The 26,994-nt window shown below is 42.9% G+C and overlaps 2 protein-coding genes across 8 annotated transcripts in view; both read right to left on the minus strand.

Moving 5' to 3' along the window:
• The window catches only part of YEATS2 (YEATS domain containing 2), a 109,892-nt gene extending 109,606 nt beyond the window's left edge, over positions 1 to 286 (minus strand). For 3 of the 4 annotated variants that reach the window (XM_030931462.1, XM_030931465.1, XM_030931448.1), the window contains exon 1: positions 90 to 284. The gene's annotated coding sequence lies outside the window, so the exon portion shown is untranslated. Of the gene's footprint in view, positions 1 to 89 lie in introns of all 4 variants that reach the window. The other variant, XM_030931471.1, reaches the window with a different exon arrangement.
• A 17,986-nt stretch (positions 287 to 18,272) lies between these two features.
• Positions 18,273 to 26,994, minus strand: part of KLHL24 (kelch like family member 24) — a 53,526-nt gene continuing 44,804 nt past the window's right edge. For all 4 annotated transcript variants that reach the window (XM_010366218.2, XM_010366219.2, XM_030931488.1 and 1 more), the window contains one exon: positions 18,273 to 23,664. In XM_010366218.2, coding sequence (XP_010364520.1) covers positions 23,464 to 23,664 — 201 coding nt within the window. In that variant the 3' untranslated portion in view covers positions 18,273 to 23,463. The remainder of the gene's footprint in view (positions 23,665 to 26,994) is intronic.

The raw sequence follows: 26,994 nt of genomic DNA on the forward strand, positions 1-26,994 counted from the left end.
CACGTGCCCGCGCCGCCCCCGCCCAAACAATGCCCCAGACAGCAGGGCGCGCGCCCGCGAGGTCCCTTCCTGCGCCCGCCAACACTCACCCTTTCTCCGGGTCTCCGGCTGCAGCGCGGGCCCCGCCAGGCGCCGCAAGAGGGCAGAGCGAGGCGAGGGAGCGGGCGAAGCCCCGCGGAGCTGCCCAGCCACGAGGCCCCAGCGACCCCCGCAGCCTGCGGAAACACACGGGTCAGTGGAACCCGCCCGACCCGTTCCGCCCCGCACGTCAGCAGCCGGGCGCGTCGGGGCGCGCGCGGCGGCGGTGGTGGCGGCGGCGCGCGCGGCCTCGGGGCGGAGCTCGCAGGGATGAGGGCGGGGCCGGGCGGGGCTGGTCCAGGCTGCGACCCCGGCCCGCGAGGCCACTTCCTGGGCAGTGTGGGAGTCGATTCTCGCAAAGGCATGGCTGTCCGTCACATTTCTGCCCCAGAAGGTGGCGAATTTCAACCCCAAGTTTGACAGAATATTGATTCTGCCGGCATGTATGAGCTTCCCTATTAATCACAATAGTAACTCTGATTTTTGTGTGTGCCATCTTTGTCCCAACCCATGTGCTAAGTGCTGGGTATACAAATAACAGTAGTTATTGCTAGCCCATTATACAGATGAAGAAATTGAGGCAGGGAGGTCTTGAGACTTATCTCAGTCACACTAGTGACAATCCAAGTCCAGTTTTCCATCTAAATATCTCTTGAGGCCAACATTCTCTTTCGTTCTAACTCTACCACCCTCTACCCAAGTCCCTGTCATCTCTCTGCCCAAGACTATAAATAGCCTCCCAACTGGTCTTCGGGGATCTTCTGTTCCCCTTCAATCCCTTCTCACTGTATAAAGATTTACTACTGGAGCTGATTTTTTAATACTTTACCTACATGTTATCAAATCTTTATGTATTTAATGTTTTTATCTACACATAATACATGTAAATGGTGTTTTGGTTTTTGTGGGTTTTCTTCTTTTTTTTTTTGAGACAGTCTCCCTCTGTTGCCCAGGCTGGAGTGCAGTGGCATGATCTCGGTTCACTGTAGCCTCCGCCTCCCTGGTTCAAGTGATTCTCCTGCATCAGCCTCCCAAGTAGCTGGGATTATAGGCGTGCACCACCATGCCCAGCTCATTTTTGTATTTTTAGTAGAGAGAGGGTTTCACCATGTTGGCCAGGCTGCTCTCAAACTCCTGACCTCAGGTGATCCACCCTCCTCAGCCTCCCAAAGTGCTGGGATTACAGGCATGAGCCACCGTGCTCGACCATGCATGGTGTTATTAATGCTTAATAAAAATGTGTTAAAAGATTGACTCCTATAACCCCAGTAGCAAGGTCAGCAAATTGCACTCAGTTTGCACTCAAAAAGTATTTATCAAATGTATACATAGTAGGAACTAACTTCAAGGCCCTGCATGACCAAGGAATAGAGAAATTTATAATATGTCACCCCTGGCCTCCTGACCCGAATGTCTATTAGAGGTAAGAGCAGATTAGCAATATTTGTTCAGGCCAGGCGAGGTGACTCACACCTGTAATCCTAGCACTTTGGGAGGTCAAGGCAGGCGAATTGCCTGAGGTCAGGAGTTCGAGATCAGCCTCGGCAACATGGTGAAACCCCGTCTCTACTAAAATATTTTTAAAAATTAGCCGGGCGTGGTGGCTTGTGCCTGTAATCCCAGCTACTCAGGAGGCTGAGGCACGAGAACCTGGGAAGCGGAGGTTGTAGTGAGCAGAGATCATGCCACTGCCCTCCAGCCTGGGTGGCAGAGCAAGACTCTGTCTCCAAAAACAAAATAAAATAAAACAAAATCAATATTTCCTCAACAATGTATATTGCATTTCTATTCTGTGTTCTGGGACTGTGTTCCAAGCTCTGTGTTAGGCACTGAGACCTAAGAAGTGAACAAAGCAGACTTTCTGCCCTTGTGAAATGTAGAGTCTAATTATCATTTGACAGGGAAGCTTAATCGAATCAGAACAGTCAAGAAAGGCTTCCTTGGCCAGCTTCAGTTGCTCACGCCTATAATTAATCCCAGTGCTTTGGGAGGTGGAGGTAGGAGGATCTCTTTTTGTTTGTTTGTTTGTTTTTGAGACAGAGTCTCCCTCTGTCGCCCTGGCTGGAGTGCAGTGGCGTGATCTTGGCTCACTGCAACCTCCACCTCCTGGGTTCAAGCGATTCTCCTGCCTCAGCCTCCTGAGTAACTGGGATTACAGGCGCCTGCCACCACGTCCAGCTAATTTTTATATATTTAGTAGAGACAGGGTTTAGCCATGTTGATGAAGTTGGTCTCGAACTCCTGACCTCAGGTGATCCACCCTCCTCTGCCTCCCAAAGTGTTGGGATTACAGGCATGAACCCCCAGACTAATTTTTTGTTGTCGTTTTTTAAGACAGGTCTCACTATCACCACAGCTAGTCTCACACTTCCAGGCTCAAGAGATTCTCCTGGATGGGCATGGTGGCTCATGCCTGTAATCCCAGCACTTTGGGAGGCTGAGGCGGGCAGATCACCTGAGGTCAGCAGTTCAAGACCAACCTGGTCAACATGGTGAAACCCCATTTCTACTAAAAATACAAAAATTAGCCGGGCATGGTTGCGCATGCCTGTAATCCTAACTACTTGGGAAGCTGAGGCAGGAGAATCACAACTCGGGAGGTGGAGGTTGCAGTGAACCATTGCACTCCAGCATGGGCAACAAAAGTGAAACTCCATCTCAAAAACAAACAAACAAATAAAAAACAATTAAGAAAGGCTTCCTTGAATCTTAAGCTAAGACTCAAGAGATAATAGGAACTGGGGAGATAAACATAAATTTCATGGAGAAGGGGGTGAGGTCAGAGGTCAGGATGAGTGTGTTGGTGTTCCCCTACTCTTGGGGTTTAACACTCAGGTGGGAAGCATAGAAATACCCAGGTAAGTGCCGAGGAAGCTAGAAGTTGACCTCCCCTGGTATAGCTTGGAAGGCTGTCCAATTCTGTGAGAAGCCTCACACAGCAGAGCTCGGGAGCAGGCCATGGCATTGGGAGGAGTCTGCAATAGTGCTGCTGGGGCGCTGCAGTTTGCACAGTAGGTATGTCAGAATTCCAGAGTTCTCTTGTTGCTCCCTGCCTGGCATGCAGAAAGTAGCATGGTTATGAGCCATGGACAGACCAATAGGCACTGTGCCAAGGGGCAGGTTTCCTAAAGCAAAGGCCTTGTGGTAGGCTGATGGCCAGGGAATGGCCACAGAATGTAGCTAAGACCCCAAGGATTGGCAGTACTGAAGATACCAGTGGAGCTGAAGCACTCCTAAGTCAGCTGGTGAGAAGAGCAGGGATGGAAGAGTGGGGATGAAAGATGAGACATCAAACTCTGTGAAGATGCTAAAGCAACAGGTCATGAGCTTGCCAGCCAACCACCTCAGCAGCTAATGCCCACAGGGCAGTGGAGACCAGAAGGCACCAGAGACATAGGAGCAGAGGCCAGTGAAAACTCAGGCTACAGCTCACAATCCTGCACACAGATCTCCCCTCCCATGTTGCCCTGAGGCTTCCCCTGTATCCTGTAGGCCACCTTGAGAAGTCAAGGGGGAAAGGGGGAAAGTTCTGATAAAACTGAAACTTTGAACTGTTTGCCCAAATATTCACCAAAATGAAACTTTTTTCTTTTTCTTTTGAGACTGAGTCTTGCTCTATTGCCCAGGCTGGAGTACAGTGGCATGATCACGGCTCACTGCCACCTCCGCCTCCTGGGTTCCAGTGATTCTCCTGCCTCAGCCTCCCAAGTAGCTGGGACTACAGGCGTGTGCCACTATGCCCAGCTAATTTTTTGTATTTTTTAGTAGAGACGGGGTTTCACCGTGTCAGCCGGAGTGGTCTCGATCTCCTGACCTCATGATCTGCCCACCTCGGCCTCCCAAAGTGCTGGGATTACAGGCATGAGACACCACGCCCAGCCTATTTGCCCTTTCAAAAACATCACTTGTGGCCAGGTGTGGTGGCTCACGCCTGTAATCCCAGCATTTTGGGAGGCCAAGGCAGGCAGATCACCTGAGGTCGGGAGTTCGAAACCAGCCTGGCCGACACCGTGAAACCCCATCTCTACTAAAAAGAAATACAAAAATTAGCTGGGCATGCTGACACACCTCTGTAATCCCAGCTACTCCGGAGGCTTGACCTGGGAGGCGGAGGTTGCAGTGAGCCGAGATCATGCCACTGCTCTCCAGCCTGGGTGACCGAGTAAGACTCCGTCTCAAAAAAAAAAAAAAAAAATCACTAGCCCCAATGAATAGGTGGGGAATGACTGAAGAGGTGTGTGAACGTAGAAGCAGTGAGACAGTTGGAAAGCAATGTCAGTTGTCCAAGCAAAAAATGAGGGAATGAGGGTGGCGCTGGGCGTGGTGGGAGACTTGTAATCCCAGCATTTTGGGAGACTAAGGTGGGCAGATCACCTGAGGTCAAGAATTCGAGACCAGCCTGAACAATATAGTGAAACCCCATTTCTACTAAAAATACAAAAAAAATTAGCTGGGCCTGGTGGCTTGTAATCCCAGTTACTCAGGAGGCTGAGACAGGAGTAATCGCTTGAGGCCAAGAGGAGAATCGCTTGAGCCCAGGAGGCAGAGCTTGTAGTGAGCCATTACACTCCAGTCTGGGCAATAAAAGCGAAACTTCATCTCAAAAAAAAAAAAAAAAAAGAGGGTGGTTTAGTGGCTTACCCTGGCAGTGGAGATGGTGGGAAGAGGATAGATATAAGAACTATGGAGAAAATACCAGAAGACTTGACGATGATGAACTGGGAGGAGAATGGGGAGAGAAGGAAAGGGGACTGGCCTCTGCGAAGTCAAAATGGCCTCTTAGGTAAACTGCCCCTTCCTCCAGGCAGACTCAGCTCTGCTCTGGAGCTTGGCAAGTGGTTAGAGGCTGGTTTTAGGCTCCTGGCTAGCCAGGCTCCCTTAGGCAGCACTCACCTGCACAGCCACTGGAGGTGGGCCTGGAGGGAGAAGGTAAGGAGGGAGAACTGGGGTTGGCTCACAGGTTTCCAGCACTGGCAGATGGTGGATGATGGTGTCATTTCCTGAAAGGAGGGAGACTGAAGGAAGAACAGATTTGAATGTTGGGGGTGGGAGAATCAAGAATTCCCTTTGGGACATTTTAAGTTTGAGGCATCCACTCAAAGACTTTTTTTTTTTTTTTTTTTTTTTTTTGAGACGGAGTCTTGCTCTGTCGCCCAGGCTGGAGTGCAGTGGTGCGATCTTGGCTCACTGCAACCTCTGCCTCCCAGGTTCAAATTATTCTCATGCCTCAGCCTCCCAAGTAGCTGGGATTACAGGCGTGTACTACCAACACCTGGCTAATTTTCATATTTTTAGTAGAGACGCGGTTTTACCATGTTAGCCAGGCTGGTCTCGAACTCCTGACCTCAAGTGATCCGCCCACCTCAGCCTCCCAAAATGCTGGGATTACAGGCATGAGCCACTGCACCTGGCCCTGAAGATATTAAATCTGTACACAAGGCTTTGGGGCTCAGAAGAGACCTGATGGGTGGCACTGTCAATGTACTGTTGTCAACAGGTAGTTAATGAACGCTGGTGAGGTTGCCATGAGAGAGTTCAGAGAGTTTGCATAGTCATAGCCTACAGATGTCACATTTTGTTTTAAATGAGCCAACATTTCAAACATTGACAAATTTCACATAATACCCTGAATTTCTGCTTCTATGGAAAATCAGAAACTGTGGTAACCTGGCCGTACATTGTTTTTTTATTTTATTATTATTTTTGGGGGGACAAAGTCTTGCTCTGTAACCCAGGCTGGAGTGCAGTGGCACGATCTCAGCTCACCACAACCTCTGTCTCCCAGGTTCAAGCAATTCTTCTGCCTCAACATCTCAAGTAACTGGGATTACAGGCGCATGCCACCACACCTGGCTAATTTTTGTATTTTTAGTAGAGACGGGGTTTCGCTATGTTGGCCAGGCTGGTCTCGAACTCCTGACCTCAGGTGATTCACCCACCTCGGTCTCCGGAAGTGCTGAGATTATAGGCGTGAGCCACCTCGCCCAGCCCACACATTGTTATAATTGAATATTTAGCTATTAATAACACTACTTACCAGGCAGTGCTCCAAGCACTTCACAAATTTAATCTTTCTAACAACTTTATTATTATCATTCCTACTTTAAATAAGAGAAAAATGAATCATGAAAAGGTTGAGTAATTTAGCTGTGTCAGACAGCTAAGAGTGGAGCTGGGTTGTAGACCCAGGCAGTCTGCCCCCAGGGCCTGAGAGTTTAGCGGCCATACCAGGAAGCAGCTGGAAAGCTGCAATCCTATTTAGAGAAGCCCCATTACCTTCAGGGCAAAGGTCCCATACCAAGCCCTAGTGTTTTCCTAATACCTTCCTCCATCCCAGTCTGAGCGTGAGTTTGTTTTATTCACACTGCTGTTTTCTCATACGAGAGAATTATGTCTCTATACCCATGCCAAGTAGTAAATGAAAAATACTCAATTAAGATATCTAACTTCAGCTGGGAGTGGTGGTGTGTGCATGTAGTCCCAGTTACTTGGGAGGCTGGGGCAGGAAGATCGCTTGAGCCCGGGAGTTCCAGGCCAGCCTGGGCAATATAGCGACAGACCCTATCTATTAAAAAAAAAAAAAAAAAAGTATTGGCCAGGCAGCAGCGGTGTACGCCTGTAATCCCAGCACTTTGGGAGGCTGAGGTGCGTGAATTGCTTGAGTACAGGAGTTTGAGACCAGCCTGGGCAACATGGCAAAACCCTATCTTTACAAAAAATACAAAAATTAGTTGGGTGTGGCAGTGTGTGCCAGTAGTTCCAGCTACTCAGGATGCTGAGGTGGGGAAATCACTTGAACCCGGGAGGTTGAGGCTGCAGTGAGTTGAATTTCCACTACTGTACTGCGCTCCAGCCTGGGCAACAGAGAGAGACCCTGTATCAAAAAAAAAAAAAAAAAAAAAAAAAAAATCCCCAAAACGAACAAACAAACAAAAAAAAGCTTCTTCATATAAGAATTAAAGGCCGGGCGCGGTGGCTCAAGCCTGTAATCCCAGCACTTTGGGAGGCCGAGACAGGCGGATCACGAGGTCAGGAGATCGAGACCATCCTGGCTAACACGGTGAAACCCCATCTCTACTAAAAAATAGTGGCGGGTGCCTGTAGTCCCAGCTACTCGGGAGGCTGAGGCAGGAGAATGGCGTAAACCCGGGAGGCGGAGCTAGCAGCGAGCTGAGATCTGACCACTGCACTCCAACCCCCGGCGACAGAGCGAGACTCTGTCTCAAAAAATAATAATAATAATTAAAGAATATATAATTTATTTGTGAAACTTCTGTTTGTGTAATACGTGGTCAGATTAAAATCGGTAAAAACATTAATAAATATGTATGAAAAACTCTTAAATATGTTTCTGTGCTTCCGATACAATCACATTTCTGAGGTAATCAATCATTCCCAAGTATATGAGATTGAAATGACCCAGAGGCAAGGCAAAAACAATGTTAAATAACTTTTTATTTTAGATAGTTTTATTTAGATAAGGTCATCTCTTTAGACTGAGGTGGGGAAGATGTTGACAATATGCTTAAACTTGGTTTCCAACCTGGGGAAAAAACAGTTTCAGCCCTGCTGAGATCAGTGCTCAAGGCAGCCTTGACATCCCAGACTCAAGCAGTGCTCTTGCCTCAGCCTCCCGAGTAGCTAGGATTGATTGCTAGGACTAGTCTTGAACTCCTGGGTTCAAGCAGTCCTCCTGCCTCGACCTCCCAAAGTATTTGGGTTACAGGCATGAGCCACCACACCCGGATGATTCTTGTCTTACAAACTTTTTTTTTTTTTTCTTTCAGAAACAGGGCTCTTGCCATGTAACCCAGGCTACAATCGAACTCCTGAGCCCAGGAGATCCTCCATGTCTCAGCCTCCTGAGTAGCTGAGACTATAGGTCCTTGCCATCGTGCCCAGCTTCTCTTGCAGACTCTTAACTGGGAAAGGAGAATGGGTGGTTCCGATTGCTCACCAGTCTGTTAGTAAACTGTGAGAGTGGGGTGGGGAGGGTGAATGTTAAATGTAATACTCATGAGAGGAAAGTAACTGTTTTCTTTTTTTTTTTTTTTATTTTGAGACACAGTCTCGCTCTGTCGCCCAGGCTAAAGTACAGTGGCATGATTTCAGCTCACTGCAACCTCTGCCTTCTGGGTTCAAGAAATTCTCATGTCTCAGCCTCCCAAATAGCTGGGATCACAGACGTGCATCACCACGCCCGGCTAATTTTTGTCTTTTTAGTAGAGACGGGGTTTCAACATGTTAGCCAGGCTGGTCCCAAACTCCTGACCTCAGGTGATCTGTCCACCTCAGCCTCCTGAAGTGCTAGGATTACAGGCTTGAGACACCTGCGTCCAGCAGAAAATTAACGGTTATTAAATTTAGTCCAGAAGGTTCCAGGAATGCTGATGCTGACCCTGGAAAAGAAGCTCGGTGGCTGGGAGTCCTCCTGCTGAGATCTGCTGCCCAACAGATTGAGGGGCTCAACGTGGGGGAGAAGAGGGCATTAGACGAACTAGGAAAGCTGGAGAAGGATGGTGGATCCAAAGCTCTGTCTGACAGTGGGAGGGGGAGGCTGACTCAGATGGAAAATTGTTGCTAGACTCTGACCCAGAGGTACCCAGTATCCCAGCCTCCTTCCTGGGAAGACCAGCCACCCTTTCTAAGTTTAACAGGAATGGGACCCCCCCGGATGCTTAAAGTGATGAAATACCCCCACCTGATTGCAGATACTAATTAGACTTGTAAAAGGAGAACTCCACTTTTTTTTTTTTTTTTTTTTTTTTTTTTGAGACGGAGTCTCGCTCTGTTGCCCGGGCTGGAGTGCAGTGGCCAGTTCTCAGCTCACTGCAAGCTCCACCTCCCGGGTTTATGCCATTCTCCTGCCTCAGGCTCCGAGTAGCTGGGACTACAGGCACCCGCCACCTCGCCCGGCTAGTTTTTTGTATTTTTTAGTAGAGACGGGGTTTCACTGTGTTAGCCAGGGTGGTCTCGATCTCCTGACCTCGTGATCTGCCCGTCTCGGCCTCCCAAAGTGCTGGGATTACAGGCTTGAGCCATCGCTCCCGGCCAAACTCCACTTCTTAGTACCCCCAATAAAACTGTTGGCTGGGCTCGTGGCTCACGCCTGTAATCCAACACTTTGGGAGGCCGAAGTGGGCAGATCACAAGGTCAGGAGTTTGAGACCAGCCTGGCCAACACGGGGTGAAACCCTGTCTCGGCCAGGGGTGGTGGCTCACGCCTGTAATCCCAGCACTTTGGGAGGCCGAGGTGGGCAAATCATGACATCAGGAGTTCGAGACCAGCCTGGCCAACATGGTGAAACCCTGTTTCTACTAAAAATACAAAAATTAGCCAGGCGTAGTGGTGGGCGCCTGTTATCCCAGCTACTTGGGAGGCTGAAGCAGAAGAATCGCTTGACCCCAGGAGGCAGAGGTTGAAGTGAGCCGAGATTGCGCCATTGCACTCCAGTCTGGGCAACAGAGTGAGACTCTGTCTCAAAAAAAAAAAAAAAAAAGAAACCCTGTCTCTACTAAAAATACAAAAATTACCCAGGCATGGTGATGGGCGCCTGTAATCTCAGCTACTCAGGAGGCTGAGGCAGGAGAATCGCTTGAACCTAGGAGGCGGAGGTTGCAATGAGCTGAGATCATGCCATTGCACTCGAACATGGGCAACACAGCAAGAGTCCATCTCAAAAACAAAAACAAACAAAAAACTGTTAAAAGTGAGTGCCTAGGAATTACAATCAGGCTGTTAAAAATAAATGATTGTGCCCAACTAGGCCCAAATGAGAAATCAAATGTCCGGTTGCCCCATTAAGATTTTGACAAAACCATATCCCACCCTTGTAGATGGACCCTATCATAACCCAAAAGAGCCATGCAATGTGCTTCTCCTATGCTATATACTGAATGTTTGTGCCCTCCAAAATTTCTGTGTTGAAACCTAATCCCCAGTGTGACAGTATTTGCAGTTGAGGCCTCTGTATGGTGATGAGGTCTTCAGGGTGGAGTGCCCTTTTTACTTTTTTGTTTTGTTTTCTTCTGTTTCTTTGAGACAGAGTCTTGCTCTGTTGCCTAGGCTGGAGTGCAATGGCGTGATCTCAGCTGACTGCAATCTCCGCCTCCCGGGCTCAAGTGATATCCGGCTAATTTTTGTACCTTTAGTAGAGACGGGGCTTCACCATGTTGGCCGGGCCGGTCTCCAACCCATGATCTCAAGTGATCCACCCGCCTCGGTATCCCAAAGTGCTGGGATTACAGGCATGAGGCACTCTGCCTGGCCACCCTTTTAAATTATTATTATTTTTTTTGAGATGGAGTCTCACTCTGTCACCCAGGCTGGCGTGATCTCGGCTCACTGCAACCTCCACCTCCCAAGTTCAAGTGATTCTCCTGCCTCAGCCTCCCAAATAGCTGGGATTACAGACACGTGGCACCACACGTGGCTGATATTTTTGTATTTTTGGTAGAGACAGACCATGTTGGCCAGGCCGGTCTCAAACTCCTGACCTCAGGTGATCCGCCCACTTTGGCCTCCCAAAGTGCTGGAGTTATAGGCATGAGCCACCTTGCCCAGCCTTAATTTTTTTTTTTTTTTGAGACCGAGTTTCACTCTTGTTGCCCAGGCTGGAGTGCAATGGTGCGACCTCGGCTCACTGCAACCTCTGCCTCCCGGGTTCAAGCAATTCTCCTGCCTCAGCCTCCCAAGTAGCTGGGATTACAGGCATGCGCCACTATGCCCAGCTAATTGTGTGTTTTTAGTAGAGATGGGGTTTCTCCATGTTGATCAGGCTGGTCTCGAACTCCCAACCTCAGGTGATCCGCCCACCTCGGCCTCCCAAAGTACTGGGGTTACAGGGGTAAGCCACCACGCTCAGCCTGCTTTAATTTTTTTTTACTGTAGGGTCTTGCTTTGTTGCCCAGGCTGGCATGCAGTGGTGCAATCATGGCTCACTGCAACCTCGCCCTCCTGGACTCCAGCAATCCTCCCCCTCAGCCTCCCGAGTAGCTGGGACCACAGGTGTGCACCACCACGCCCAACTAATTTTTAAAAAATTGGTAGAGGCGAGGTTTCACTATGTTACCCAGGCTGGTCTCAAACTCCTGGCTTCAAGTGATCCTCCCACCTCAGCCTCCCAAAGTGCTGGGATTACAGGCATAAGCCACCATGCCTGGCCTAATGCCCTTATTTAAAAGGTCCCAGAGTACCCCCTTACCCCTTCTACCAGGTGGGGACACAGCCAGAAAATGGCTGTCTGTGAATTAGGAGACGGGCCCTTACCCGACACTGAATCTGCTGGTGCCTTGATATTGGACTTCCCAGCCTCCAAAACTGTGAGAAATTTCTGTTGTTTATAAGCCACTCCGTCTAGGGTTTTCGGTTGTAGAAGCCCAAATGGACTAAGACATCCTCCATATGGATTGTGCAGTAACCACAGACTACAAACTCTGGGGGCAGGGCATGTTTTTATTTATTTAAAAAAAAAAATGGTTATTTGTCCCAGAAGCACTCTTTCTGTAGCTAGAACCAGTTGGTTTCTCTGCATTTGTTTTACATAAAAACAAAGCCGCTAGATGTCAAGAATCTCATTTATTGCTGATAGGAATATAAAAGGGTACAGCCACTTTGGCCAACAGCTTGGCAGTTTCTCAAACGTTAAACATGTAGTTACCATGTGACTCAGCAGTTCCATGCCTATATAAATATCCAAGAGAAATGAAAGCTTATGTCCACACAAAGTTCGTACACAAATGTTCATAGCAAAAATTTGTATCTCAATGGAGTTGTTAAAAAGAAAAAAAAAGAAGGCCGGTCAGGCACGGTGGCTCACGCGTGGGTAATCCCAGCACCTTGGGAGGCCGAGGCGGGCAGATCACGAGATCAGCAGATTGAGAACATCCTGGCTAACACAGTGAAACCCCGTCCCTACTGAAAATACAAAAAAATTAGCCAGGCGTGGTGGCGGGCACCTGTAGTCCCAGCCACTCGGGAGACTGAGGCAGGAGAATGGCGTGAACCCGGGAGGTGGAGCTTGCAGTGAGCCGAGATTGAACTCCAGCCGGGGCGACAGAGCGAGACTCTGTCTCAAAAAAAAAAAAAAAAAAAAAAAAAAAAAAAGGCCGGGCTCTTTGGCTCATGGCTGTAATCCCAGCACTTTGGGAGGCTGAGGCAGGCAGATCACCTGAGGTTGGGAGTTTGAGACCAGCCTGACCAACATGGAGAAACCCCATCTCTACTAAAAATACAAAACAAGCTAGGCATGGTGGCGCATGCCTGTAATCCCAGCTACTTGGGAGGCTGAGGTAGGAGAATCGCTTGAACCAGGGATGTGGAGGTTGCAGTGAGCCAAGATCGCACCATTGCACTCCAGCCTGGGCAACAATAGTGAAACTCCATCTCAAAAACAAAGAAAAAAAAAAGAAAAGCCTGTGGACATGGACTAAAAAATGTCTGAAAATTACTTCTAAATGTAAGGTAAAATAAGAAATTTTAGCTGTAATAGCAGGTCTGTTATGAGTTGGTTCTGGTGGAATATGGATGATGTAAAAACAGGGAGTGTACAAAAATGGCTTTACTTAAACGTTTGGGTCAAGTCTTTAAAGACTGAAGACTTCTGGTTTTAATTTGGTTACAATTATTTACATCTTTAATCAGTTTTTAAGTGTCCAGTTAATATAATACTGAGACATATTCATTTATTATTGTATTAGTATTGTATTATTGTATTAGTATTAGTTTTCACGCTGCTAATGAAGACATACCCGAGACTGGGTAATTTACAAAAAAAAGTTTATTAGACTTACAGTTCCACATAGCTGGGGAGGCCTTACAATCATGGTGGAAGGTAAAAGGCATATCTTACATAGTGGGAGACAAGAGAGCTTGTGCAGGGAAACTCCTGTTTTTTAAAACTATCAGATCTCATGAGACTTACTCATTCTCATGAGAGCAACATGGGAAAGACCCGCCCCCATAATTCAATTACCTTCCACCAGGTTCCTACCTCACACATGGAAGTTGTGGGAGTTATGATGAGATTTGGGTGGGGACACAACCAAACTATATCAATTATTTTAGATTGGACTTCAGCTCTCTTTTGTGAAAAATACTGATGCTAGTGCTGAGTTTGTTTGTTGGCAGAAGTTTTAATATCCTTTGTTATTTACTTGTGTTACCCTATGATAACTCTTATCATAATCTTTTATTTTATGGCCTAGATAGGCCATAAATTCCCCAGTCAAGGGGTATAGTCCTGACTGTAAGTAGTCCTGATTCCCAGTATGAGAAGCCTCTCGTGGCCTAGACTGAGTGTGTCCAAAACAAATAATGTTGCATTTCTCAGGTTTCATGAATTCATTACTGCCCAGAGTACAATCCTGTTGCCCCTGTTCCTAGAAGTCTTATTCTGTGTTCACAGTTGGCCACCCAATGGCAGATTTGTGGGATGTTGCTGCATAATCATATATCAGATTCCTCCAATGCCAGCAAACAAGGGATTTTGGTTGGGAAGAACACTCTTCCGTAACTTGACTTTGGCAGGGAGATACACTACATGTATGATGACTTTTATTTCTACAAACATCTCCAAAATCCTTTTTTGTATGACCATTATGTTCCTCCTTCTCTGCTTTATTCATATATTCAGAATAAACTCATCTAGATTTGGTGTTCCCCAATTGAGCAGCAGATAATGTCAGAACAATCATTTTCGGGGCTCAAAGTGCCAAAATATGGCACTTTGACATGCTGAACTGAAGAAGCCTCAAGTTCTTTGTCTCTCAATCCTTTGTCTCTCCCAAAGCACAAGATGAAGTTGTTCTCTGAAGTTCCCTTATCTACCTAAAGTCTGGACCCACCAAAGATGAAAACAATTAACTGCTGGTGCCTTCCCCGAGTTTTCTTTTCTTTTCTTTTTTTTTTGTGAGACGGAGCCTCGCTCTGTTGCCCAGGCTGGAGTGCAGTGGTGTGATCTCTGCTCACTGCAAGCTCCACCTCCCGGATTCACGCCATTCTCCTGCCTCAGCCTCCCGAGTAGCTGGGACTACAGGTGCGTGCCTCCACACCTGGCTAATGTTTTGTATTTTTAGAAGAGATGGGGTTTCACTGTTTTAGCCAGGATGGTGCTGATCTCCTGACCTCGTGATCCACCTGCCTTAGCCTCCCAAAGTGCTGGGATTACAGGCGTGAGCCACCGTGCCTGGCCCCGAGTTTTCATTAAGTTAACTCATATTGCAGGAAGAAAGACTGAAGTCTGTTAACACGCTGAACAGACTTTTGTCACAAACTATTGTCTACTCTGTAGGCCCAACAGAGTTTTTTTTTTTTTTTTTTTGAGGCGGAGTCTCGCTCTGTCGCCCGGACTGGAGTACAGTGGCCAGATCTCAGCTCACTGCAAGCTCCGCCTCCCGGGTTTACGCCATTCTCCTGCCTCAGCCTCCCTACAGGCGCCTGCCACCTCGCCCGGCTAGTTTTTGTATTTTTAGTAGAGACGGGGTTTCACCGTGTTAGCCAGGATGGTCTCGATCTCCTGACCTCGTGATCCACCCGTCTCGGCCTCCCAAAGTGCTGGGATTACAGGCTTGAGCCACCGCGCCCGGCCCCAACAGAGTTTTGTTCCAGACCATTCAAAGTTCTACAAACCCATTTAATTCCCTTAAAAATCATTTACTGCTAACATCTATAATCCCAGCACTTTGGGAGGCCAAGGCAGGTGGATCACGAGGTCAGGAGATCGAGACCATCCTGGCAAACACAGTGAAACCCCGTCTCTACTAAAAAAAATACAAAAAACTAGCCGGGCGAGGTGGCGGGCGCCTGTAGTCCCAGCTACTGGGGAGGCTGAGGCAGGAGAATGGTGGGAACCCGGGAGGCGGAGCTTGCAGTGAGCTGAGATCCGGCCACTGCACTCCAGCCTGGGCGACAGAGCGAGACTCTGTCTCAAAAAAAAAAAAAAAAAAAAAAATTAGCTGGGCATGATGGCGCGTGCCTGTAGTCCCAGCTATTTGGGAGGCTGAGACAGAAGAATCACTTGAACCTGGGAGGCAGAGGTTGCAATGAGCCAAGATCGATAAATAAATAAAAATCATTTACTACCTCCCTGAAATCACCCACACTTCCGATCTTCCTTTCCCCTAAGAAGGGTATATGACATTCTCTACCCCATTGCATAGTGGGGTAATTACTTTGTGATTCTCCCCTGTGCACATTAATAAATGTGTATGCCTTTTCTCCTATTAATATCCCTTTTGTTTTCCCTTGGACCCTACATCATATACATCATAAATGTGCCTAAAGAACTCTTCTCATTACAAAAAAAAAGAAAAAAAAAAAGAGAGAGAAGAAACTATCAGGGAATTTTCCTTGCTGCTTTGTATTCTATTTGCTATAGATAAGACCAAGCAGAGAATTTGGGTAGCTAGAGTTTGTATATTGAATGAGTCTGAGTTTTTGTGGCCCAAAATGCAGGCAGTCTGTTTTAAAGGAAAGAACCTTAATATTGATTGATATGATAATCTGATAGCTGGGAAAGCTCATATGATTTTTCTCTTAATTTATACTCCTTGTACAATGCTGATATTTATATTTTGTATAGGAGATTTATGTGAGCTGGGCATTGTGGCTCATGCCTGTAATCCCAGCACTTTGCGAGGCCAAGGCAGAAGGTTCACTTTAAGTCGGGGGTTTGAGAGCACCCTGGGCAACATAGCAAGACGTCATTTCTACAAATAATTTAAAAATTAGCTAGGCATGGTAGCATGAGCTGTAGTCCTATAGCTAGTAGGGATGCTATGGTGGGAGAATCACCTGAGTCTGGGAAATTGGAGCTGCCATGAGCCATGATTGTGCCACTGCACTTCAATCTGGGTGACATAGTGAGATCCTGTCTCAAAAAAAAGATCCTAACATAATTAGAAGGAAACTATCCCTTCTGTCTCCATTATCAGTTAATAAACAGCAGAGAAGCAGAAGACAGGTATAGTCTATTTCCCTCCTCATTCCATTAAAAGAGTAGGTGATTTTTGTGTTTGTTTTGAGACAGAGTCTTGCTCTGTCGCTCAGACTGGAATGCTGTGACTCAATCTCGGCTCACTGCAACCTCCGCCTCCCAGGTTCAGGAGATTCTCCTGTCTCAGCCTCCTGAGTAGCTGGGATTACAGGCGCATGCCACCATGCCCAGCTAATTTTGTATTTTTAGTAGAGATGGGGTTTCACCATGTTGGCCAGGATGGTCACTATCGCTTGACCTCATGATCCTCTTGCCTCGGCCTCTCAAAGTGCTGGGAATACAGGCGTAAGCCACCACACCCAGCAAGGTCATTTTTTTTAAAAGGAAAAATTTAAAGTATAATACAAGAGGCTCCTATTCATCCATTGTCCAAGGTTTTTCAAATATGAGCTAATGAATACTTTTAGTTGTTTCAATTCCTTCCCTGCCTTTGCACATTGCATTTTTGCCCTGAGCCAGCTGCATGAAGTTATGTGCTGCTCTTGTGTGTGAGAACTATGTTCACCCTTTAGTATACACTGCATAATCTCATCTCCTTACAAGAAGCCTGTAAGGTAAGTATTATGGCTACATTTCCCAGAACCAAAAGAGTGAGACTGAGAGAGGTAAATGACTCTACAGCAAAGAACTGGTTGGAATCAGGTCTGATGAAGCCCGTGCATTTTACAGATATAACTATAGAGGCATTAAGTCAAATGAAAACACCTTTAACATTAAAAACCACTCTAGGGGCTGGGCACAGTGGCTCACACTTGCAATCCCACCACTTTGGGAGGCTGAAGCAGACAGATCACTGGAGCCCAGGAGTTTGAGACCAGCCTGGACAACATGGCGAGACCCGATCTCTACAAAATAAAAATAAAGGCCAGGCATGGCGATGCTCACCTGTAGTCCCAAGTACTTGTGTGGCTGAGGTGGGAGGATTGCTTGAGCCTGGCAAGTTGAGGCTGCAGTGAGCCGTGATCGCACCACGGCACTCCAGCCTGGGTGACAGAGTGAGAACTTGTCACAAAAATAATAACAAGATGAAAACCCTAATTGCCATTTTACTTTGACGGCAAAACTCTAAGCATAAAATCTAAGCGTATTATGTGCTTCTATAATGTTTTTGTGTATTTTCAAAAATATACTTTTGCCAATGCAAATTCAGACATTGCCTCTACAGTATATAATAACCCTAGGCTGGATGTAGTGTCTCATGTCTGTAATCTCAGTGCTTTGGGAGGTAGAAGCATCACTTAAGGCCAGGAGTTGGAGACCAGCCTAGGCAACATAACCTTGTCTCTACAAAAAATAATCAGCCAGGCGTGGTGGCACATACCTGCAATTCCAGCTACTTGGGACCCCAAGAGTTTAGGCTACAGTTAGCAATGATGGTGCCACCACACTCCAGCCTGTGGATGACACAGTGAGGCCGTGTCTCAAAAAAACAAACAAACAAACAAAAAACTCTATGCTTTTAAAAAAAGTTTTCTTTGACTCAATGTGAGAACCAAATCATAAGAACATTAGGTTGCAAATGTTATGGGTTACCTTGTGTTAATTAAAATTTTTAGGCCAGGCACAGTGGCTCATGCCTGTAATCCCAGCACTTTGGGAGGCCAAGGCGGGCGGATCACGAGGTCAGGAGTTTGAGACCAGCCTGACCAACATGATGAAACCCTGTCTCAACTAAAAATACAAAAATTAGCCGGGCACAGTGACATGCACCTGTAGTCCCAGCTACTACAGCTATGGGAGGCTGAGGCATGAGAATCACTTGAACCTGGTAGGCGGAGGTTGCAGTGACCCAAGACTGCACCACTACACTCCAGCCTGGGTGACAGAACGAGACTCCATCTCAAAAAAAAAAAAAAAAAAATTTTTTTTGAATAGGGAATACTTTCGTGTGTTTCAGACTAAGAAATTGATTTTATACGCATTTATAATTATATATATATATACACACACGTATGCAGTAAAGTTTCATTTTTACTTGTCCTTCAGTCACCATTTCATTTCCTCTTACACACTAACGTTTTCAGTTTCTTATTTATCCTTCCAGCTATTTTATGGACATACCAGTAAATACACACATCTATTAATATATCCAGTATTTTCCCCATCTCTTTTTTGCACAACCCCTTAAATATATTTAAAATAAAACAGAACAACAAATTTTTGGTAAACAAAATTTAATACAACCATATAGTCAAGTAATAATGGTTAAAAGACATTTTATTAGATACAACTTTTAAAAAATTAAACTATGCAAGAAGTATATTGAAACAAAACATGTAAGTATTCACGTGCTACAACTTAACTAAGAACAATGAAATACAAAGCATTCTTTTCACTATGAAGACTCTGGAGCCTCTAATTGAAAGCAAATGACCTTAGGTCTATCCTAGTTATAAAGCAGATTATACTTTTGTTCAACTCTAAAATTGTATTGTCTTAGAGCTCCAACAACTCTCAATAAAAATTTAAATAAAGAAACCATGGGGGAGGGGTGATAGGGAGGGAAGAGTAAGTGCTTTTTCAAGAAAGTTAAATGAAAAAGCCTGAAGAGGGAAAAAATTGTACATAAGTATGGAACAAAAATAAGTATACTTTTTTGACATTCGATGTAGATACTGCAAATGAATTTACACGGGTTTAATCAATGTAAGATAGATATTTGTCTGAATATTTTAAAAAGCACCTAGGTATCAAAAAATAAAAACAAAAAATATAATGAAACTCCAAACATCCAACAATCTCCCTTAACATTCTCATTCTGCCAAGCAACCACACGTTGGTGCTTATTACACAATTTAAGAAGGGGAAGTTTATTTACTCTATAGGAAACAAATATGAACCTTATCTAAGGTAAGCTTCATTTAGATTGAAAAAAAAGTTGAAATAGCACTAGAGAACTTAAGGCACATAAACAAATTCAGGTGCAGTTATTTTGAAACCATTAAAACAAATTCTTTTCTTTGGAACAATATATAAAATAAGTTATGAATGTTGCTGTTTTTAAAAAATTTATGATGATAACCTTCAGCACTAGGAAAAATTTAATATCTAAGGCAATCACACAAATGTAAAACATTCATATAAAACATTAAAAAATGTCTAAAGTGTCTCTGGAATTATTCATTCACACTCCTGGCTCAAATGGTTTCTGGTGCCTAGCATTAGATGTGACAATAATGATAGCTAGCTAGTCAAACCTACTGCCTTAAAGATCAACCAATTCGCTCAATTCTGGTTACCTGGCATGGTGAATTTATTTAACTAAAAAGAATAATGGGGTGAGGTGATGTAAACCTGGTTTTCAATAAGATGCACAACAAATTCTAATAAGGCCAAAACTCTGTTGAGGTTAACTGGTGTCTTGAGTTTACTAAAATAAAGGCAGTCCATAGGAAGCCTTGAAGAGCCATTATCTTACCACTTGGCACCACATAAACACCAAGCCCTTCTCTCTGAAAATACAGGCCGGGCGTGGTGGCTCAAGCCTGTAATCTCAGCACTTTGGGAGGCCGAGGTGGGCGGATCACGTGGTCAGGAGTGATCCATCTCTACTAAACACCGTCTCTACTAAAAATACAAAAAAATTAGCCGGGTGTGGTGGCATGCATCTGTAGTCTCAGCTACTCGAGAGGCTGAGGCAGAATCCCTTGAACCTGGGAGGTGGAGGTTGCAGTCAGCTGAGATTGCACCACTGCACTCCAGCCTGGGTGACAGGGCAAGACTCCGTCCCCCCGCCCCCCAAAAAAGAAAATACAGTTTGAAGTATATGTCTTTTCCACATATAAATTTCAAGATATAAAAGGCACACACAGTTCAACTCCTCTCTTTTCATATATGGGTTCTCACAGCAATTTAAAAAATCTATTGCCATATCCAGACAACAGGAAAAAACAAAAACAAAAACAAAAACATACCTGGTTTGCTTACTGACAAAAGTGGTGTAATTGAACCTTTGTCTTTCCTGAGTTTCAAAAAGGCTATTTGACAGTAGAGATACATAAACAATTCATATTCACTAAGATAAAATGTATCAGTCCACAAAACATTTTCATCTTTTTCAATATAAAAGAATCAATGTTCAACCACCACCATGTGTGAAGCCCCTTTTTCCAAATTCAACTTACTCCAGAATCATGAATTGAAGATTATTCAGTTATGGCACTTTACACCCCAAACAAGCAAAAGTAACAATACCCTCCCTGAGTATTTACATCATCTTATCACCTGGTTTAAATGGAGTAAATACCTATATTTCAATTATCTAGGAAATAAAAAGGTTACTGAAGATCCAATACGCTAGTATTTCATACCTGTGCAGTAAAGTCAGTGGGAAGATTAGAGTAGAAAAGGAGGAGGTTCTACTGTTGTAAAAATTAGACCACTTTTGTAGCTGACTCACATAGAGGAAAAACAGAAAAGGATTAAAGTTCATTAAAAACAAACAAACAAACCTGTACTTTTCTGTTCTACAAAGCATACCTTTGAATTCCCTTTCCAACTGAGGTATCACAGCTGGGTTTAGCAAACTCATCTCTTCTGACCTTGTAAAACTAAATTGTCATAAAGATTCTAATTATTCACAAGTCATCATTACTAATACTCATCATGTACTTTCAAATGTAAAAAGTTGTAGAAATGCCCAAATAAAAAAATCTTCCAGAATCGAATTTAGCATGGTCAACTAATTTTTACTTTATATGCTTTTTTTCTGATCATTGCACACTGCTAAAATTCATGGTGTTTGGTATATATGTGTGTATACAACCATACTATCTACATACATACACATGTACATATATAGATTCTAAACCAAAGGTTTATATGAGCATCACCTATCAAAAGAAAAATCTTTATGTGATGAGAGAATGAATACAATCTGACACCAATTTGGCTGATATATCCCTTTTGATATATTAATTCTACTCTAAAATCTTTTTTATTTTATCAAGTCTAATGCTATTATTTATCAAGAATTAGTAAAGGAAGATAAATATTAAAAAATGAAAATATAAGTTGGATAACTTCAAAAATAGTTATTTAAATTTTCTAAGATTCAATGTAAGTTCTTGGTGGCCTTCAATATAAATTTTAACTACTTAATTTATGTAGTTTTAAATTATGTAGAGAAAAAATTAATATTGGTATGAGGTCTGTAAAAATCTGTTTTTCAGGATTTCATTTCAAATTTACTATAATAAACACATGGATATTAAAATAAATGTATAACAAAATAAAAGTAAATAGTTAATACTTTTTACAATAGACAAAAATACTGGAATACAAAGTTATCTTGAAAAAGTCTTTTTTTATGTGAAGTCCTGTATTCATGAAATGGACATGATCTTACAAATACACATGAAAATAACAACTATCGTTTGTAGAATCCTTAGCATTTACAAAATACTTTTTCACACATTATCTCATTTACTGTAAAGAATTTCTGATCTAAATAATTCTATTATCTGTAAGAGTATAATGCAGATGTTTACTCTAAAATTAAAGTACAAGTATCCAAACTGTACCTACATTCTTTCAACTAAGATGATACAAAATTGTTTTCTGAATTGCTGTTACCACAAAATGGTTATTTTAAAATTATGATTTGAAAAATAAACATTCCCTAACAATTTTTAAGTTTTTTAGAGTTTTCCTCAGAATGTAGATTCTAGCTAAGCATTAAAGTTTAAAAAATGTCTATTTGAAATCTCTGTATCATTCTAAGATGAGAAAACAATGTAGCTTACCAATGTCAGGCTTTTTATTTCAACCTTGGTTTTAACAGAAATCTGGTGACACTCTAATTACATATTTGCATCATCCCTTCTGTCACAAGAAATATACAAATTATAATGTGAAAGACAACAGTGACTGGAAGTCAACCTACAGCAGGCTACCTAGAACATCCCCAAATGTTGTAAATTATATCCATCCACCCAGAATCACAATAATCACTTATGCTGTAGTTCCTGCCATATCTCTATTTGCATTAGAAAAAAAATTCACATTCCTCTCTGAAAACTGATAAGCTTTATAAAGTGGAGTTGAAAAATCTAGACAAAAGCAGTCTGTTGTACAGAAGCTTGAAAATGCTGATTAGTATTTTACACAATGGGGGCCAAATGAAAGACTTATCTTAAAGATGGGAACTACTGCTAAGTTTTTTCAGATAACTAATTTTAAAAGAAAAATGGACCCACTGAGATAGGTGGTCCCTGCTTTATCCTATTAAAGGTACCGTAACAGTAGAGCCTCTCAGGAATTTTAGCTGTTCACTAGAAGTTAGGATAATCAAGGAAGAGGTCCTCACCCAAAGCACCATACTAATGAGGTCAAACCCTACTGGGCTAGGGAAGAAAACCTATCCCTATTTTTCTTTTTCTTTTCTCTTGAGACAGAGTCTCACCCCGTTGCCCAGGCTAGAGTGCAGTGTGCGTTCATAGCTCATTGCAGCCTCAAACTCCTGGGCTCAAGCAATCCTCCTGCCCCAGCCTCCTGAGTAGCTGGGAGTACAGGTGTGAGTCACTGTGCCTGGCTGTCTGTCCCTGGTTTTCACAAGACAATATTGCAAAATGGGTTTCAACTGCTTTATCAAGTTAAGAAAAGAAGCTTTCTTAGAAGATTGAAGAGATGATGCATAAAAACTTTGAGAGCCATAGTGGATCATTTTTCCTTCAATGGCCATTCCATTTTTCTCTTAGGAATTAACTTATAATTTTAATCCCCTCTGTAGGGGCACTTATTTTTCTCTCTCCTACCTAATTTCCCCCTAAAAACATGTTAAATGTAAGACAGCAATTCTAAGAATAAAGTCACAATAGTTCAGTATTTTATGATACCTGAATTGTCATTACATTTTTATCAATTACAGAAAAAAACTCTTCAATAAAATTAATCAATCTGGATATACTTTGTTAACAACAAAAGTTTTTAAAACTCATTTTTTCTCCTAGAATGCATTCTAAGCATTAACTTCTTCAACCTAAATGATGCCTCAAGTCATGCAATTTTCTCTACATATATGACAAAATAAGGAATATACATACAGATAAACATACATAATAAGTGAAGACACCATTCACACATTCCTAAAAGGTCTGCAGACAGACATTTCCTAATTCACATAGGCTTCTTACAAATACTTACAAAAGGTACACTCTTCAAAGGCCAAGTAACAACCACATTACCTTTAACAAAAAAGTTTTTTTTTTCAATTATAGGAAAGGCTTTATTACAGTTTGAAAGATTGATATTTTGAGGAGAAAGGCACCAAATTATTATTTTTACTACTTTTTGCATATGGCACAAAGGAGATATGTGAAGTTCCCACTCTAGAGTTTTTAAAACCTCCCATCTTGGATTGGTGTGGCTTCTTCGGTGAGGTATCCTGGCTTCAGAGTTTAAAACATTTCTCATTGTATCTATGAATAGTCACACAGCCATGATAGGACACTGGCCTGGGCATTGCAGCTACCCCTGTGATGATACTTGTTGCGGGATCATAACAGAGAATAGTGTCTGTGGCTTCTCCATTTTCCCGTCTTCCACCCAGGATATATATTTTACCATTACACACAGACATACCACAGTTTTCCTGTTTAACCAAATACATAAACAAAAAATTAACCATTGAAGATAAAGGATTTGGTAACAAACAGAAAAGCAAAATAATGCTTTAACACAGTCAAAAAAAGGGAGGCATGATATAAGCTAAGGTCCTCTGGCCCTACTCTGTTCTATGTGTGAGTGCTGGATAAGTTTGCATGAATGAAATGAATGTCAAGATAGATGATATGTCAGTCGCAGCCATAATAAATAACGAGATCATGTCCTTTGTAGGGATGTGGATGGAGCTGGAGGCCATCATCCTTAGCAAACTAACACAGGAACAGAAAACCAGATACTGCATGTTCTCACTTATAAGTGGGAGCCAAATGATGAGAATACAGCACATGGAGGGGAACAAAACACACTAGGGCCTTTCAGAGGGTGGAGGGTGGAAGAGGATCAGGAAAATAACTAATGTGTACCAGGGCTTAATAACTGGGTGATTAAACAATCTGTACAACAAACCCCCATGACACAGTGTATCTATGTAACAAACCTGCACTTGTGCCCCTGAACTTAAAAGTTAAAAAAAAAAAAAAAAAAAAAAGATTTTATGTTAGTAATTGGGGCCAAGATGTGGGAGGTAGGATGTGGACTGATAAAAGGGTTTTAACTTAATGGTAGTTAAGCAAAAGCATCTTTAAAGAGCCTGGCTTGCTTCTCCTATTACAGGAAGGTTATTATAGAAAGTGGCAGTTACATGACCAAAGAGTAGGAACAATATTCATTATATGGGATTACCCACAAATTGAATGAATGAATGAGGAAAAAATTTATAACTAAGTTAACGAAACACTGTTATTAGGAGCCCTGGCTGGGCCATATAAATGTCTCAAATAACATCTTACAGTTAACTTCCCACACAATGGGATTCTAAGCTAAATTTTATTATTCTCTGTGAATAATACAGTTACTATATGAAACAAATATTCTTGCAAGGATGAGAGTGATTCTTCAAAAACAAAACCTGGCTGGGCATAGTGGCTCGTGCCTGTAATCCCAGCACTTTGGGAGGCTGAGGCAGGTGGATCACTTGAGGTCAAGAGTTCGAGACCAGTATGGTCAACACAGTGAAACATCATCTCTACTAAAAATACAAAAAATTAGCTGTACGTCGTGGGGGGTGCTTGTAATCCCTGCTACTCTGGAGGCTGAGGCAGGAGAATTGCTTGAACCTGGGAGGCGGAGGTTGCAGTGAGCCGAGGTTGCACCACTGCACTCCAGTCTGGGTGACAAGAGCGAAACTTCATCTCAAAAAACAAACAAACAAACAAACAAACAAAAAACCCTACATTAACAACTGACTCACTATTACATGGATCTAATTATACTGCAGGCTAGATATTCTTCCATTTCCAATTAAAGTTTCCCTTTAATTCAGAAAGTTACTGCATCTTATTATCCTGGTTCCGCATAACCAACAATGAAATAGGTTCTACCAATGAGTTCAATAAGCATTTTTACTTGGCCAAATTTGCTGTATATAAATTTTGCTCTTATAGAAGAAATTAAATCTTCGTGGCTTTATATCATAGGATACTATCTTTAGGTCTGAAATAATTTGTGAGTACTTAAAAATGCCTCTATTAGAATTTACAGACACCCAGAATGACTTAGCCCATTATCACATAGTGAAAGACACTTTTGTTGAGAATACCCCCGCTCCATGAATTGCACCAATTAGGGAACAAACTCTAATATTTTTCATTTAAAGCACAATGAGCTCTTTCTATAAGTTCTTAAAGTTCTGAATATAATAAAGACAAACAAAAACCTTAGTTTTCAGGTACAAGGTAGTTCCCACTATTGAACCTTATAGTTATTTTGATGATGATTCTAAAACAATATATAATTACATGGTTTGGTAATTAGTATCATTTCAGATAATAATGCTCAGAATTAAATAAAGCAAACAACCTTGAAACCAAGTATTCGTATCAGGAAATTACATTTATCTGATATAATAGTGTATTCCATGCTAGTAAAATACCATTTACTCTATGTGTTTGTTTATACATAGGAAAAATAATTTATCAATACATAAAGTTTTAATTTTTTTAAAGACTGAAATGAAACATGAGCCTAACATTGCAAAAAAAAACCAAAAAAACAACAAAAAAAAACCCTCTCCTTGTTATTTTTGTATGCTTAAGTGTTAAAATGTCAACAATAGACAAAAAGAATCAGATTTCTTTTCATTTAATTATTCTAATCTTTAATGATATTTTAAATACCTGGTCTCCTGAAGAGAGAGGAAAAAAGTCTTCATCATTGACTTTTTTAAAAAAAAATCCCACAGTTTTATTTAAAGGATGTTCCTGACAGGAAAGCAAAATATGTTTCGAATAATAAATTGTGTTTTTAGGAATTACGCAAAGTCAAAAGAGGCATGGAAATGGTGAAGGACAAACAAATAAATAGGCTGGGTCCATTAGGACTGTAAAAAATAAAGACCTCATTTTTTTCAACTCTTTTTTGCATTTAATATTCTAAGTACTTTTCGCTTTGGGAGGCCGAGGTGGGCAGATCACAAGGTCAGGAAATCGAGACCATCCTGGCCAACACGGTGAAACCCCGTCTCTACTAAAAATACAAAAAATTAGCCAGGCGTGGTGGTGGGTGCCTATAGTCCCAGCCACTCGAGAGGCTGAGGCAGGAGAATGGCGTGAACCCGGGAGGTGGAACTTGCAGTAAGCCGAGATCGCGCCACTGCACTCCAGCCTGGGCGACAGAGCGAGACTCCGCTTCAATAAATAAATAAATAAATAAATAAATAAATAAATAAATAAATAAATAAATAAAAAATTCTAAGCATTTTAAAAAGCAACAGTATTGGGTTCATTTAACTGTATACAATGAAATTAGTTTCATTTATCCTTTTTCATTGGTTAGCATTAAAAGGGTAAACAGCCACTTACAGATGGCTCAAAAATTACCTATCAACGTGTACATAAGGCCAGGCGTGGTGGCTGTCGCCTGTAATCCCAGCATTTTGGGAGGCTGAGGCAGGCAGATCACCTGAAGTCAAGAGTTCAAGACCTGCCTGACCAATATGACAAAACCCTGTCTCCACTAAAACTACAAAAATTAGCCGGGTGTGGTGACATGCGCCTGTAATCCCAGCTGCTTGGGAGACTGAGACAGGAGAATCGCTTGAACCTGGGAGGCGGAGGTTGCAGTAAGCCGAGATCACATCAGTGTGCATAGATGTATTTAGCAGCATTGGTGGTAAGAATAAACAGAGGAGAGAAAATAATCCCCTAAATCCCAGTACTAGATTTGAACTTCAATGATTTATCTTCATTAGCCTTAATAT

The sequence above is a fragment of the Rhinopithecus roxellana genome, chromosome 1 (genome assembly GCF_007565055.1).
Source record: "Rhinopithecus roxellana isolate Shanxi Qingling chromosome 1, ASM756505v1, whole genome shotgun sequence".
In the NCBI taxonomy this organism is placed as follows: Eukaryota; Metazoa; Chordata; class Mammalia; order Primates; family Cercopithecidae; genus Rhinopithecus; species Rhinopithecus roxellana.